This window comes from Dendrobates tinctorius, unplaced genomic scaffold, assembly GCF_039654945.1.
Source record: "Dendrobates tinctorius isolate UK_male_01 unplaced genomic scaffold, ASM3965494v1 ptg000104l, whole genome shotgun sequence".
NCBI classification, from domain to species: domain Eukaryota; kingdom Metazoa; phylum Chordata; class Amphibia; order Anura; family Dendrobatidae; genus Dendrobates; species Dendrobates tinctorius.
In genome coordinates, this window is record NW_027361772.1 from 6,992,769 (window position 1) to 7,007,212 (window position 14,444).

Below are 14,444 nucleotides of genomic sequence, written 5' to 3' on the forward strand. Positions count from 1 at the left end.
GAGGACGTCGTCCAATCGGTACCCCCAGGGCCTTGTCTGTCCTGCGGTATGTCGTGTCAGGGCCACCCCCCTGACTGTCTTCTCCTGTCAGTCCCTTGGTTGAGCTTTCCACCGTCATCAGTCTTCTGTGGTGAGTCTCTCCACCTGAGCTCCTCCCAGGACTAACCTCAGCTGGAACCCTGTCCTGTCCTATTTATCCCCTCTCTCACTGGGAATTTCCCTCCTGGGTTCCTATCTCCCCGCCCCCCATGACTAAGCGGTTTCCTAAGCCCTAAGCTGATGTCAAGTCCTGTACTACACTCCCCTTTGCTATCTTGTGGTCAATTCTAGGTACTGCACTCCCTTTTCTATCTTTCCCAGCTGTTACTCTTCTGTAATGGCCAATCGCCGTCTATAGTGCACAAACCATCCCCTCCTACTTCCAGTCAAGTCTGTCCATCAAGTCACCTTCCCCACATGATCACATGCCGACTAGCTGGGCACTGCAATTCAAATGTATTGCGCAAGGCCGGGTACAGTCTAGTCGGAATGTGGCTGTAAGTAGGCAAATCGCTCCCTGCAGAGGAGAATCCACACAGCGCGCAGTAAGCAAACTTGGAGCCTAAGGTAGGACAACCCCTTTAATTACCATTTAATACTTATTAAAAAAAATTGGGAGTTCATAACTAATAAAATGTAGACTGCTACGTCACATTCAGGTGAAGTCATATAGAAAAAAAATGAGGCGGAAACATACTGTGCAAAGTGAGGATGTGCAGCCAGAATCTAATGAAAATATAATGAAAAAAAAGATACCTTTATTTAAATTTAGGACACAAAAAATGATTAAAAAGGCATCCAATTGCTTGCCCACAAACGCAACAGGCCAGCCATAATAAGAGGCCATATTCTGTCCACAAGAGGTGTATAGCAATACATACAATAGAGTGTATCAGTAACATAAGTCATGACCAGATGTACAAAAATCGCCAAAGTACCTCTTAACTAACCCAAGATGTAACATCAGTAACTATAAGTAAAAAACAAACAAATATACATAAAGAAATACCAATAAGGGTCAAACATGAGTTAGAAAAGTTTATAACGAGACAAAATTGCCACACGTATCGCCAGGACTGAGGCTTCCTCAAGGGTCTCATCTATCCTTACATTCTTGCGCAATTTTCATATACGGTATATTCTATTGTTGCCAAAACTCACCTTAACCCGTAATTATCTGAATTATATCTGTATGGACAACATGTAAAGGACCCCCCTTAATAACTGGTAGACTTATGTTGGACATTTAGTAGGTGGTCAGGAGGATTTTTGTACTAGTACTTTGGTTCTTCCTTATAGATGAAATCCAGGTTCTTATAGAAGGAGATGACCCTGGAGTTCTTTTTCTTGTAGAGTTAGATGCTGTTTTTATATTATCTTTTTGTAAATCCTGCTTAAGTTTCTTCTCTGGAGATAGCAATTGGGTTCATGTAGACGAGGCTTCCTACTTGGTTTTTATAGAAGACGGTTAGGCTCTAACTATGGATGATTGATGGGTTGCCCTTAACAATTATGGATCTTTACACAGTTAAGGACTATGCTGTCCGGAATATAGTTGTCAATTCTTGGTATGGGTATAGTACGTAGCCTCCAGTATAAAAATTCTCCTTACTATATTATATAGTATTATGGGAAGATTGGAGCACCCAACAACTCTTTTGTGTTGTAGGTGAAGGTACCGTACCATTGTGCTCTCCGCCATCCTCTCTCCAATGTCTTGTGTATATCCGTATTTAGATAAAAAGCTAACATACAGACCTCTCTTTATTTCCAAAATCCCCCTTCAATTATTTCAGATCTTCTACCTCCACTATATATTCCACTCAGCCCTATTGTGGAGTGAACAAGTATGCGATCTGTTGTCTTGTGTATTAATAGCTGTTGTTTAAAGTGTGAACAATGCAGATCTGGGCACACGGACAGCCACTGGAAAATCTGCCTAGCGCCTCTGTGCTAACCTGAGCCGTCTCTTCTCACTATACAGATCATCAGAAACTAGAGCGCGAAGCCCGGATCTGCCGCCTGTTAAAGCATCCAAATATTGGTAAGAACATTACTACTTTTTATATTGGCCTGATTCACCACTACAAAAACTTTTACTTATTCTGGCCAGATGTATGTGCTAAACCTGACGATTTTCATTCTTGTTTATGGAGGGCTCCCGACTCTTCCCTGACGGTGATCCAATGCTTTTCCTCTGCACAATTCTTTTGCTCCCAATGAGATAAGCCATTGTCAATGACGTAACCATAGTGGGTGCATGGGTTGTAATCGCGCCCGATCCATGGGGCTTAGGGGGACAAAACGGTACTTTTGAGACAAAGGAAAATACTGAAAATTACTGTTAATGACCTGTGATAGTTGGGTGCTTTGTTGGAGATTTTACGTTGAGGCCTATGAACTTAATATTACGCCACTGGCCACCACCAATGGTATCTGTCAGTGACCCTTCTGAGGACACCTGCATGCTTGGCTGGACATGGATGCTTATAGACAGAGGGATCGGGAGGGATAATTGTCAGAGGACAGCTCTCTGATGTGAATTCTTCTTGGGGTCCCATGTTGTACAGATGTGGCCATACATGTTAGATAGTTGTTGGACGAACTTAGCATTCGATGGGCTGGCTCTCCAGACCCACCATAGACATGTACACTTGGCCGTGCATACATGCTTTTGTATGGAGGAAGGAGAGTTAGTTTCTACCAGACACCTCTGGGGACAATATTCAACATGTCCAATTCTTCTTTACTGTGACATCATCTCTAGAGGTGGAGTCCATAGGCTACATTATGGTCATATTGTCCTTCCAAAATTGTCGGGTACAGTCAACTTTATGTATGGTGTATGGGGCCATAATGGTTCTACCTGCTTGCTCTAGAAAACCTTTCCATGATACTGTATATAGAAGCAAGTAGTCATGATTAGCCGATCCTGTAACCACAAATACTTCCTCTGCTAGATAGATTACATGTACATATTATTTTAACATCATGGCAAGGTTACAGTACCTATTGGTAATGTATTGGGCTGGTTCCTCTATGTTGAGTTAGTATTACATTATTTATGGACTATTCTATTTGCGGTAATATCACGAATGATGCACCGAATGTCAAAACTGCTTCCACAGCAAAACATGGGATCAGTTCTAGTATCAGATTCCTACTGGGATTTCTATGCTGGAGAAAAGCAGTACCAGAACAGCACAATTCTGTCATAACAACTGGCATTTTGAGGTTGGCGATGTAACACAAAACATCAATGATTGCTCTCTCTACTCTATTCTGAAAAGTCTCCTTCTCTTCTCTTTCTAGTACGCCTCCATGACAGTATATCAGAAGAAGGGTTCCACTATCTCATTTTCGATCTGTAAGTAATTGGCTAATTTCAGCATTACCACGTTCAATAAATAAAACAAAAATGTGATATTTTAATACCAAATTAACGAGAACCTGTTACCACCATTACCATGTCTGTTTTAGTAAAGACAGTATATGCATATTCCAAGAAATAATTATTTTCTTAGCACTTTGTGTTACACTGACTTACGGTAGTTATTCCCTCTGGAAATGCAAGAAAATGTTGGTATATCTGTTCTAGTAAATACTTCTAAATTTGGAGGATCTTCTCTTAGACCTTATATTGTGTGGTTCCTCTGTTCTTCCTCTTGGAAACACATGAATAGCTTGGCGATTGGATTTGAAGGGGTTGTTCCATAGACAAAGTACATTTTAATCAATAGATCTTGGACTGTTTATGAGTTCCATAATTGGATGTGTTTTAAAAAAATGTTCCTGTGTTGAGATAATTTTATAAATGTGCCCCTGCTGTGTACTGTGAAATGGCTGTGTCTGACCATGAAGAGCTGCTGCAGCTCATGGTCGCACGACTACAGCTCCTGGTGAGGCGAGAATGTGAATCTACTGATAACACTACAAAGACTCTCAGCTGCTTGTTTGTGTGAGGGAGCACATTTCCCTGGCTGTTTTTTTTTTAATCACAGGAGTGAGTATTTCTGTCATCACCAGTCCATTGAGCTCATCATAAATCAAGTCAGTGACATAAGAGCTCAGTGACTACTGGAGCTCAAACGTGGGATAACCCCTTCAAGCATTTTTGCTGCCTCTGTCTTATAATGTCTGATTAGTGCTGCCATAGTCAGGCAAGGGAAAAGACTGATGATGGCCTCTTCATTGACCTAATGTCACAGCTCCCAAAGGCTAACATGGTACAGGGAAATTTTTTTATTTATTTTACTCATCTATATAGCGCCATTAATTCCACAGCGCTTTACAGACATTATTGGCACTGTCCCTGATGGGGCTCACAATCTAAATTCCCTATCAGTATGTCTTTGGAATGTAGGAGGAAACCGGAGTACCCGGAGGAAACCCACGCAAACATGGGGAGAACATAAAAAACTCCTTGCAGATGTTGTCCTTGGTGGGATTTGAACCCAGGACTCCAGCACTGCAAGGTTGGCAATGGAAGCAGGAATGAGGGTCTGTCCTCTTTAAAGATGAGTCTTATTTTTTTCTTGGATGCAATGATTGTCACAGACTGGTCTGGAGACCACGGGGGGCAACACCTTGAAGAGACCTTCAATAACGTAACGTCACACCAGTCCTACTCCTGGAATCATGGTATGAAATGGTATAATCTATGGTAGCTGGGTCTCATGGATCTTCATTCCAGGTACACTATCAGCTCAGCGTTACGTTGATTTGGTTGTGGGATCAGTGGTACCACCATTTCTCCAAATTTTCCCAGGAGCAGTTTATCAACACGCCAACACCTTGTACTACTGTGAGCAGCCTGTGAGTCTAAACGTGCCACCATGTCCTGTAGCGTCTCTGGATTTGTCTCCCACTGAGCACATCTAGGCCAGCATTTGTTGGCAATTGCAAAAAGAACTGCCAGCAGCAGATCTTGATGATATGCCCAAGTGCATTCAGCATGGAAGAACATTCATCAGACAACTGAGAGTCACATGTGGCTCCTGAGCTGCTGGTTGGAGAACAATACTTTAAAAGGCTATTCCATTTTCAATAAGTCATCACATAATACATAGGGGTCCGATTCCTGGAATCCCCACCAAACTTGTGAATGAATAAGCCGCAGAGCTCCATTCCTGTCATAGATTTTCCCCTGCGAAGAGGAACTTCCTGTCACCCACTGCATGACAGCTCTATTTAGGTAACGTCAGACTCTCTCCCTTTGATGTGGGCTCCGGTGGTGACATGTGCCTGGAATAGCCGCGGGTGGTTTCGCGATCCACCTGTGTCTATTAACCTGTTAAATGCCGCTGCAAAACGCTGAGAGCGGAATTTAACATGAGCTTGTAGCAATTGCGTCGGAAATACTCCCACCGGGGTCACCGGTTCGTTGGCATGACAACCATAGGTCTCCTGGAGACCTCGATGCTTGTCAGTGACGGCTTGCTGTGAGCGCCACCCGGTGGTCGGTGCTCATACCAAGTGAGTAATTCTGCTATATAGAGGCGATCTGATCATTGCCTCTATGTAGCAGTGCCGATCGGGTTGTGGCAGCTTCTGGTCTTCCATGGAGACTATTGAAGCGTGCCTAAATAAAAAAAATGTTTTTTAAAAAATATATATAAAAGTTCAAATCACCCCCTTTCGACCCTTTCAAAATAAAACAATAAAAAAAATCAAACATACACATATTTGGTATTGCCGAGTTCAGAATCGCCCGATCTATCAGTAAAAAAAAGGATTTACCTGATCGCTAAACGGCGTAGCGAGAAAGAAAAAGTCAAAACGCCAGAATTACGTTTGTTTGGTCACCGCGACATTGCATTAAAATGCAACAACGGGCAATCGAAAGATCGTATCTGCACCAAATTGGTATAATTAAAAACGTCAGCTTGGTGCGCAAAAAATAATTCCTCAACTAACCCGAGATCACGAAAAATAGAGACACTACGGGAATTGGAAAATGGTGCCTTTTTTTTTTTTACTAAAGTATGGAATTTTTTTCACCACTTAGATAAAAAAAGAACCTAGACATGTATGGTGTCTATGAACTCATAAGGACCCGGAGAATCATAATGGCAGGTCAGTTTTAGCATTTAGTGAACCTAGTAAAAAAGCCAAACAAAAAAGTGTGGGATTGCCCTTTTTGTGCAATTTCACCGCACTCGGAATTTTTTTTTCCCATTTTCTAGTACACGACACGGTAAAACCAAAGGTGTTTTTTTAAAAGTACAACTTGTCCCGCAAAAAACAAGCCCTCACATTGCCATTTTGACAGAAAAGTAAAAATGTTATGGCTCTGAGAAGAAGGGTAGCAAAAAACGAAAACACAAAACCGATAAAAGCTCAGGTCGTGAAGGGGTTAAAGAACCTGACTGTGACCTTTCTATTGTACACTCAGCTCTGCGCTGCCTGGGCCTCCACAAGATGTTCCTTTACAATGGGCATCACAGCCGCAATTCGGTTCTGCATACTCGCAACGTGCTTTACTACGCTTTTATGGGGAGTAGGCACCTGTTCCTACGTCTCTTTGGCTGTGTCCAGCAGGCCCCTGGTATATCTGCCGTATAATAGCTTGAATGAAGAGAACCCCGTTGAGGATTTTCGGACGGCAAACATTAAAGTGGGCCGCAACATATCCCATCTTGGAGACCATTTTTTTTAGCATAGATTTAAGGGTTTTGTGAAATCTTTCCACTAGACCATCTGTCTGTGGGTGATACATCGACGTGTGTAATTGTTTGATCTGGAGCAGTTTACACGCTTCCTTTGTCACCTTGGAGATAAAAGGAGTAGACTGAGTATATATTGACACCTGGCAAGCAAACCCGCAGTCCATGTGTTCAGCAGTCAGGGGGCAGTTGACAGCCACATGTCCTGGCTCTTGGCACCACCAACACACCTGATAGAGGTGGCACCGCTGGTCCACTTGACCAGTTTAGGGGAAATGGATCTCCTGCCACCCTCATTCCGGGGAACCCCCTCCTTATGGGATTTGTTTTGACTGACTCTAGCAGAGGATCCTGTTCCTTTTTCAGGCTCAGTGGTTTGAAGGGTCCTGTGTGATACCTGCAGTGTGGCAGAGTCCCGTACCAAGTCCTGGGTGGCCATATAAAATTCTATCAGACTAACCACCTCATCTACATTGACCGGGTCCCCTTGCCCCACCCAGCACTGGATGTCTACTGGCAGAATTCGCACCAACCAGTCAACTACTACCTGCTCAATCATCTGGTCTGGGCTCAAGGGCTTCGCCTGGAGCCACTTTTTTACTAGATGCCTGAGACCATAGTGGGTCGGGCCTCCACAAAGGACCATTGGTATACTCGCACCTGTACATACGTATTAACCCCATGTTTGCAAGTTATCTCACTTATGAGTTTCCCATTGTCCTAGGCATCCTCTGGGCTGAAGTTGAAATACGCCTTGTTGGCGTCTCCCATCCCATCCCAGAACAGGGCCACCACTTCAACCCACTGGCCGGCTGGCAGATTTTCCTTCACTGTGGTTTTTTCGAACACTCTGAGGAAGGCTTCCAGGTCGTCCTCCTGGCTCATCTTCCACAGCACTGACCTGACTTTGTGCCGAGCCTCGAGACGGACCGGTGTTGAGTTTGGGGGGTGTCTCTCACACCAAAATTTGTTGTAGACTCAGGCTGTTAATCTGCTGCTGCTGTAACTGCTACTGTTGCTGTTCCTGCTGGTGCTGCCGAAACTGCAGCTACTACAATTGCTGTTGCTGAAACTTCTGCTGCTCCACCTGGGAGAGGACCAACTGCTTTAATATTTCCTCCATCTTGTTGTCGGTGGGCCTGAGCCATAGCATTGCAGGCTTTGTCACCAACATGCAGTTCTCTTTGGGGTATGCCTCAATTCACAGTGCCCGCATTTTCCACCATATGTAGGGCAGCGGCTTTCACGACCGTGCGGCAATGAAACAGTGGCCTAAGAAAGTTCAACTTAAATGTATTTATTTGCCAACTTACAAAATAAATCCAAACGTTAACATTCGGTTTGCAGCCGGAATGTCCGTATTTGTCGTTGCCGTGGGTGACTGCACCACCATGTAACTCGTAAGTGCAGTATTGGCTTTGCTCTCTCTTGTTCAGTCCCACACAGACAGGCATACACAGAGACCTCCTTCCCTGCTGCTTGCAAACCAACACTGATACACCCAACCCTTACTTGCAGGATTAAATGGGAATTGTGGCCATGGGCAGATTGCAAGACTCGGAGTCGAGGGAGAGGTCCCTCCCACTACCTTCCTACAGATCTCTCCAAAAATAAAAGCCCATGTCTGGCTTTACCAAATCTGACTTGGTCAAATAACTTGACCAAGTCCGCGTTGTAACCACAGCTATGGCTGTGATTACAACACTCTCCAGCGAGTTCCGTATGTTTCTATGCACACACCCTGGGGGACACGTAATGACCTTCGTATATGATTCCCCTCACTGCCTCACACCCAGTAATAATGGATGGATGTAACATATATATGTATACAGGGTATTGCTCTCTTTAGTAGTTTAGAGAGGCATCAGAACCAAGAGTATGAGATCCAACAGGTTTGGATCTTTTTTGCTGAGCTAGAGAAAGTATTAACAGACACTCTACAGAAGCAAAAGGTAGAATATTGTAATGTAGACTGTTTAGAAAGTCTCTTTATGGAGTTATCCAGTGAAGATATGTTATAACTTATAGATTGTTGGGGTTACGACCACTGGACCAGCACTGATTGCCAGAATGGGGCACTTTTACCGCCATTTGGACTCATTCAGATGAGTGTGCTGAGTGCTGTCCGTATGCAAAACAGATAGCAGTGCACATGAAGATTTTTATACACGGACTGCTGGCATGACATATCGAAGCATGCACTAAATTAATCTGTTTTTCGGTTCAGATTCGCACATTATAAGTAAATGGGGGCACATAATCCGGTTCATATAGGTGGCCATCCGTATATCATGCATTTTCATAGACCCATAGCAATTACCGTATTCAAATAGGAACCTGTATTTAGCTTATTATATTTTAAAATGTTGTGTTATAAAATGGACACCATTTGGGTTTCATACGGATGTAAAAATCATCAGTTTTTTTCCTAGATGAAACCTTGCTTTATTCGTGCCAAAGAAAACTTGAATGCCGCACTTGGCAGACCCCTAGGGAATGAATGGGATAGCAGTCGGGCATGACACTGCCGCTCCATTCTAACAGGGATGAAAGTTCCCTGTTCTGACAATTGGTGTGTCTCCCAATGACTGGACCCTCAAGATCTTTATGCTATCACCTACCCTGTGTTTTCACTGGACAATCCCTTTAACTTTGCATTTACTAAGCAAATGAACAATAAAAAAAAATTCTGTTGGAATGTGGTTTTTAAGGACCACGACTTAATATTTTATCACATGTAGATCGAGTTCTTATTTATGAATCGCTGCAGTGGCAAATTACAGTTTGTATTTCAATTTTAAACAGGTGTCACTTCATGTAAATTCATGTATTCCAATATGATGAAGTGATGAGCTCCATTACACAGTGGTAAAAGAAGACAATACTGCCCCCTAGCTTGGAGATCAGAAGGCGCAAGCATTATAATTCTGTTCACCCTTGCAGAAAAGTTATCAAATGCTTTTGCTGTTGTGAACCCTGAAACATATCAGCTACTTTAATAAATGTGGTGCAGACTTTTGCAAAATAAGAATTTGTCCAACATATGCCTTACTACCTGCATTCAAGTGTATGCTTAGACAACAGCGTACTACATCTCCCATTAAAAAAAAATTGTGTGCTGTATGTACTTCAGGGGTGGACATACCAATTATGCAACCCATGTAGCTGCACAGGGGCCCAAGAGGTAAGGAGTCCACATCCACCTCCAAAGCAAGAGGAATTGTGAAATATGATGAGCTACTGGACTGCAAATGGCCCATATGTTGTTCTTGCACAGGACGCCTCTTCAGTCTGTGTCCACCCCTGATTCACTTGTATAGTTGTATGTTTTTTTTCTTACGTACAGATGCTCAGGAAAATATATTCTACTGCACTACATAACTGAAAAAAAGGTATACTGACATGTGCCAACAAATGTATTGCAAAATTACACTTTTTGGCATATATTTGGCTATTACATTGTACTTGTCTGTTCAAGGGAATTGAATCTATAGAGAATTTATGTGTATGTGGCGCCCCTGAGGGTTCAGTCGCCACAGAGGTACTGCACCTCCTCCTGAGGTGTGGTACCCCACTATCCAGGTAAGGTGGAGACACCTGACCACGCTCCAACACCTGCACCCCACACCACAAAGTAGTGTAGCAAAGCACCTTCAGTGGCTCCCTGCTTGGAGTGTAGCATAGCACCCCTTGGTGGCTCCCTGCTTGGAACACGAAACGTGCTGGGAGGTGGGTGGAGTTTAGTTCACATAAAAGAGCGGGAAGAGTTGAGTCAGTCAGTCAGTGAGGGAGGATGTAGAAGGACAGAGAGTGAGAAAGAGAAGATCCCGGGAGAGGGATGGAAGAAGGAAGTGCTGCAGCAGGCCACAGTGATCTGGGTCGACTGGCACAGGAAAGAGACAGAGAAAGGAAGCTTGATTCTCCATTGGAAAGAAGGATTAGTACGGAATGTAAGGAGAATAGGAGGACTAAGGATCAGGGTTGGAAGAGAGAACCCTTCCCAAGTTCTGAGCGCAAGGCCGGGGTCCGGTCCCCGAGGTTGTTTGGATACTAATGGTCCCACAAAAGAAACCGGAGGAATAGAAGTTGTCACCACTTTATTCCCACACATGACTTGAGGGCACAACAGCAACGAGATAGTGAGCCGGGACTCGGTAGCAGAGAGTCCCCGAAGCAGGCTACAGCTGTCTGCCGTACAAGTAGAGTTCATAGGAACATCTGACAAGGGGAACTCCAGTGTAACTCAGTACTGTGAGTACTTCACTCAAAGGCGCTATAAGAGGAGACGTTCAGAAAAGGCACATATGTTGGCGGAATGTTGGAAGGGAGTACTTCATCTTGCCTGGAAGTTGGCTGAGCTCCTGACCCAGAGGACACGGCACGGATGCGGGCTCTTGTGCCACAACAGACTGTGAGTAAAGCTTTGGAACTACATGCCCTGGTGTCCTCCACTTATTCCTGCATCAACCTGCCCAACACTGCTACATCCCCTGCACCTGTCACTACACCATCTAAGTGTCACTTACCCCACTCTGCCCTGGGACTACAGCCCTTCCTGTGGAGGGCTATAACATCACTGCTGCACCACACCATCGGTCCCAGAGGATCTGTCTGCAGCGTCGGCTTAACATCTTCATTGCCGAACACCACAGGTGGCGTCACAACTTATACATTCACACTGAACATTTACAATGGGCGCCCAGGGCCACGGGCCCCGTCCCACATACCGTAACTTCTCCCATTGAGGACCATCGGGCCCGGTACCGAGTACCCCGCAGCCCTGGGTGTGAGGGTGTTCCAAACTTGGCGTCACGATCAGGATGACGAAGCCCGGTGCCACCGGGTTCTGTGTGCCTACGATTTATTGGACTTAAAGAGTTTGTGGAAATGTGCAGAAGACCCAATTTGATAGACTGTAAAATGAACGCTAAAAATGTCTGCCAGCGCGGAGAAGAAGGGCGTGACAACATGGGTGGTCCTAAGAAAAGACCGCGAACTGTCCTGGGGCTCCCCTGTCTGAACTTCTATGCGACAGCAACATGGCCCACCCCCCGAGGGGTTCGTATACTGGCCTGGTATGGAGGAGTAGGAAGAAGACTCCGCCCCCAGAAGGAGGAGCGGGGGCCGGTGGCGGGAAAAGAGTCGAGACAGGAAGAAGAAGGAGGAGAAGATGTCATGATGGAAGGAGATAGGAGGCCTGAAGAGCGAAGGGAGGTTAAGCTGAACCTCCCCGGAGCAATGGCTGAAGGCTCCGATCTGGCTTCCGGCATGAACCGTCAGCAGCTGGAGGAGGAAATAGCCCAGCTGACTACCCATCTCCAATTGAGGCAGGAGGCGTTATGGAAGTCAAACTGGCAGCACGCCCCGGAGGGGCCTAAGGGTCACCCTCCCAGGGCTGTTGGGTACTCGGCACCAGGCCGGTGTCAGCGGGATGTGTCACAGCAGCGGTGACCCGGTCCGTGGCCCTGGGCGCCCAAGTATTAGGGGAGATTGAATGGTGGAATGTAGTTAATGGAATAGTTTGTGATGCCACCTGTGGTGTTCGGCAAGTGAGATGTTAAGCCGACGCTACATGCAGATCCACTGGGACTGATGGTATGGTGCAGCAAAGATGTAAAAGCTTCCCACAGGTGGAGCTGTAGTCCCAGGGCAGTGTAGATGTGGTTGGCATGGGGATGTAGCAGTGCCGGAATGGTAGGAAGCAGACAAAGACACAGCGGGGTGCAATTTCTGTACCTTTACTTGATAAATGCAGTCCAGGGTCCTGATTACAGATGGTACTGGAGCAGGCTAGCCTGGAAGCAGCTCAGGGATTCTCTCTCTCAGCAGATGGGCTGTGTAGTCTCCTTCTTAGCGCTTATTTGAGTGAAGTACTCCTAGTATTGAGTTTCACTGAAGTTCCTCCTAATTCTCTTCTACTAGCACTCCTCGTATAGCAGACAGCTGTAGCCGCTATTCCTCTCTTGGCTCACTCCGTGCTGTTGTGCCTCTGAGTCTTAGATGGGGGTAGGGCATTTACAGCCTCCTACTCCTCTGATATCTGTTGCAGGACCGTTAGTATCCGTACAACCGTGGAGACCAGGCTCCAGTTCATGCGCTCTCGCTGTGAGGGAGCTCTCTTTCCTCAGCTCAACCTCCAGCTTCTCTCCACACGTCTGCACACGTGGACCTCCTCACACTAACTGACCACTCCTTCCTCGGCCCTCAGAGAGCACTCCTCCCTTCAATTCTGGCTCAGAGTCCCCTCTGCTGTCCTGGAGCGGAACTGTGTTGCATGTATAGGTTAACTGCGAGAGAGACCCTTCACTGCTTCCAAGCCTGGCATTACCCTCCCTGGAGGAAGGCAAAGCCACTGTGGCGGCCATACTCCTGGGGGCACCACATTCCCCCCTAGTGCAAGTCAGCACTCCTGGGCTGATGAACAGCATAAAAACATATAAACATATAGCAAACATAGTTGTACAAGATTTTGAAAAATGAAAAATGTACAAGATTTGTAAAAGGGAAAAATTTACAAAAACCAAGAGCTCCAAAAATAGTCCTATGATGACAAGTCCAAGCATGAATGTCCATGGTCCATTCCTGGGCAAATGGTGAACTATATACAGGTTGGTGACCACACAAGTCCTGTGGTACAATTTCCATAAAACAAAACTGGCAAATTCCAAAGGAAACTCTTACAGATTACCTGTAGGCACAAAACTTGAAAACAGTTACATATATACACACAATTTCAACATTTACATTTGCTTAGCTATATACGATATCTGATGGGTGGTATACCTTGTGTAGTACGGGTAGACCTGCGTAATACTGGTGTAGTGTGTAATGTACTGGATACACTACTGGTGGTTCTGAATGGCACAGGGATACTAGATTGTCTGTGAACTCTTAGACTCACCATGGGCATAACAGGTTCACCACTGGCAGGGCGAGGGTTCTCTGGCTCCACTGCTGGTGTGGCATCTGCTGCCTGATTTTCCTGATCTTCAGGATTTTCTTGAGTCGCTTCTTCCTGTGCTACCAGCTGGGGAAACACTGGCACCACTATTGCATCATTTACTTTAGTCCAATTTGCAGGGAATTCTCCAAGTATGGTGCTGACCTTTTCTTCTTCTATGGGTTGGATGTTATCTTGTTCTTTCACTCTTACTTTTAGCTGATCAGGGCATAATTTCAAATGATCTCTTGATATCGCTGTTGATGTCTCTCCTCCATCTTTACTAATAAGGCACACCTTGGTATTGTCAAAGTTTGAGGGTAGAATGGTGTAGGGTTCAGCTTCCCATTGATCATCCAGCTTATGCAGTCTTCTTTTCCTCTTGAGGACTTGTTCTCCTGGTGACAAGGGAACTGCAGGTGCATGCTGATTGTAGTGCCTTTCTTGCTTTTGTCTTGCCTGAGCTAAACTCTTTTCCACACATTCTTGTACTCTTCTGTACTGTTGCTGCCTCTCTGTATCCCAGTCAGCATCTGGTGATGTTACTTCAGGTGTCAGGACTCCTATGTCCAAATCAATAGGCAGTTTCCCAGGCCTTGCTCTCATTAGGTATGCTGAAGTACAGTTGGTGGAATTCACAGGAATGTGATTGTAGAGGTCCACCAGATCTGGCAACTTTTCTGGCCACAGATTCCTCTCCTCCAAAGGCAAGGTCTTCAGTAGGTCAATCACTACCTGGTTCATCTTCTCACACATGCCATTGGTCTGTGGGTGATACGGTGTTGTCCGGATCTTCTTAC

At 45.2% G+C, this 14,444-nt stretch overlaps 1 protein-coding gene across 24 annotated transcripts in view; it reads left to right on the forward strand.

Moving 5' to 3' along the window:
* CAMK2B (calcium/calmodulin dependent protein kinase II beta) overlaps positions 1–14,444 on the forward strand; it is a 179,406-nt gene that overhangs the window by 69,782 nt on the left and 95,180 nt on the right. For all 24 annotated transcript variants that reach the window (XM_073588655.1, XM_073588654.1, XM_073588652.1 and 21 more), the window contains exons 3-4: positions 2,024–2,083; positions 3,352–3,406. In XM_073588655.1, coding sequence (XP_073444756.1) covers positions 2,024–2,083; positions 3,352–3,406 — 115 coding nt within the window. The remainder of the gene's footprint in view (positions 1–2,023; positions 2,084–3,351; positions 3,407–14,444) is intronic.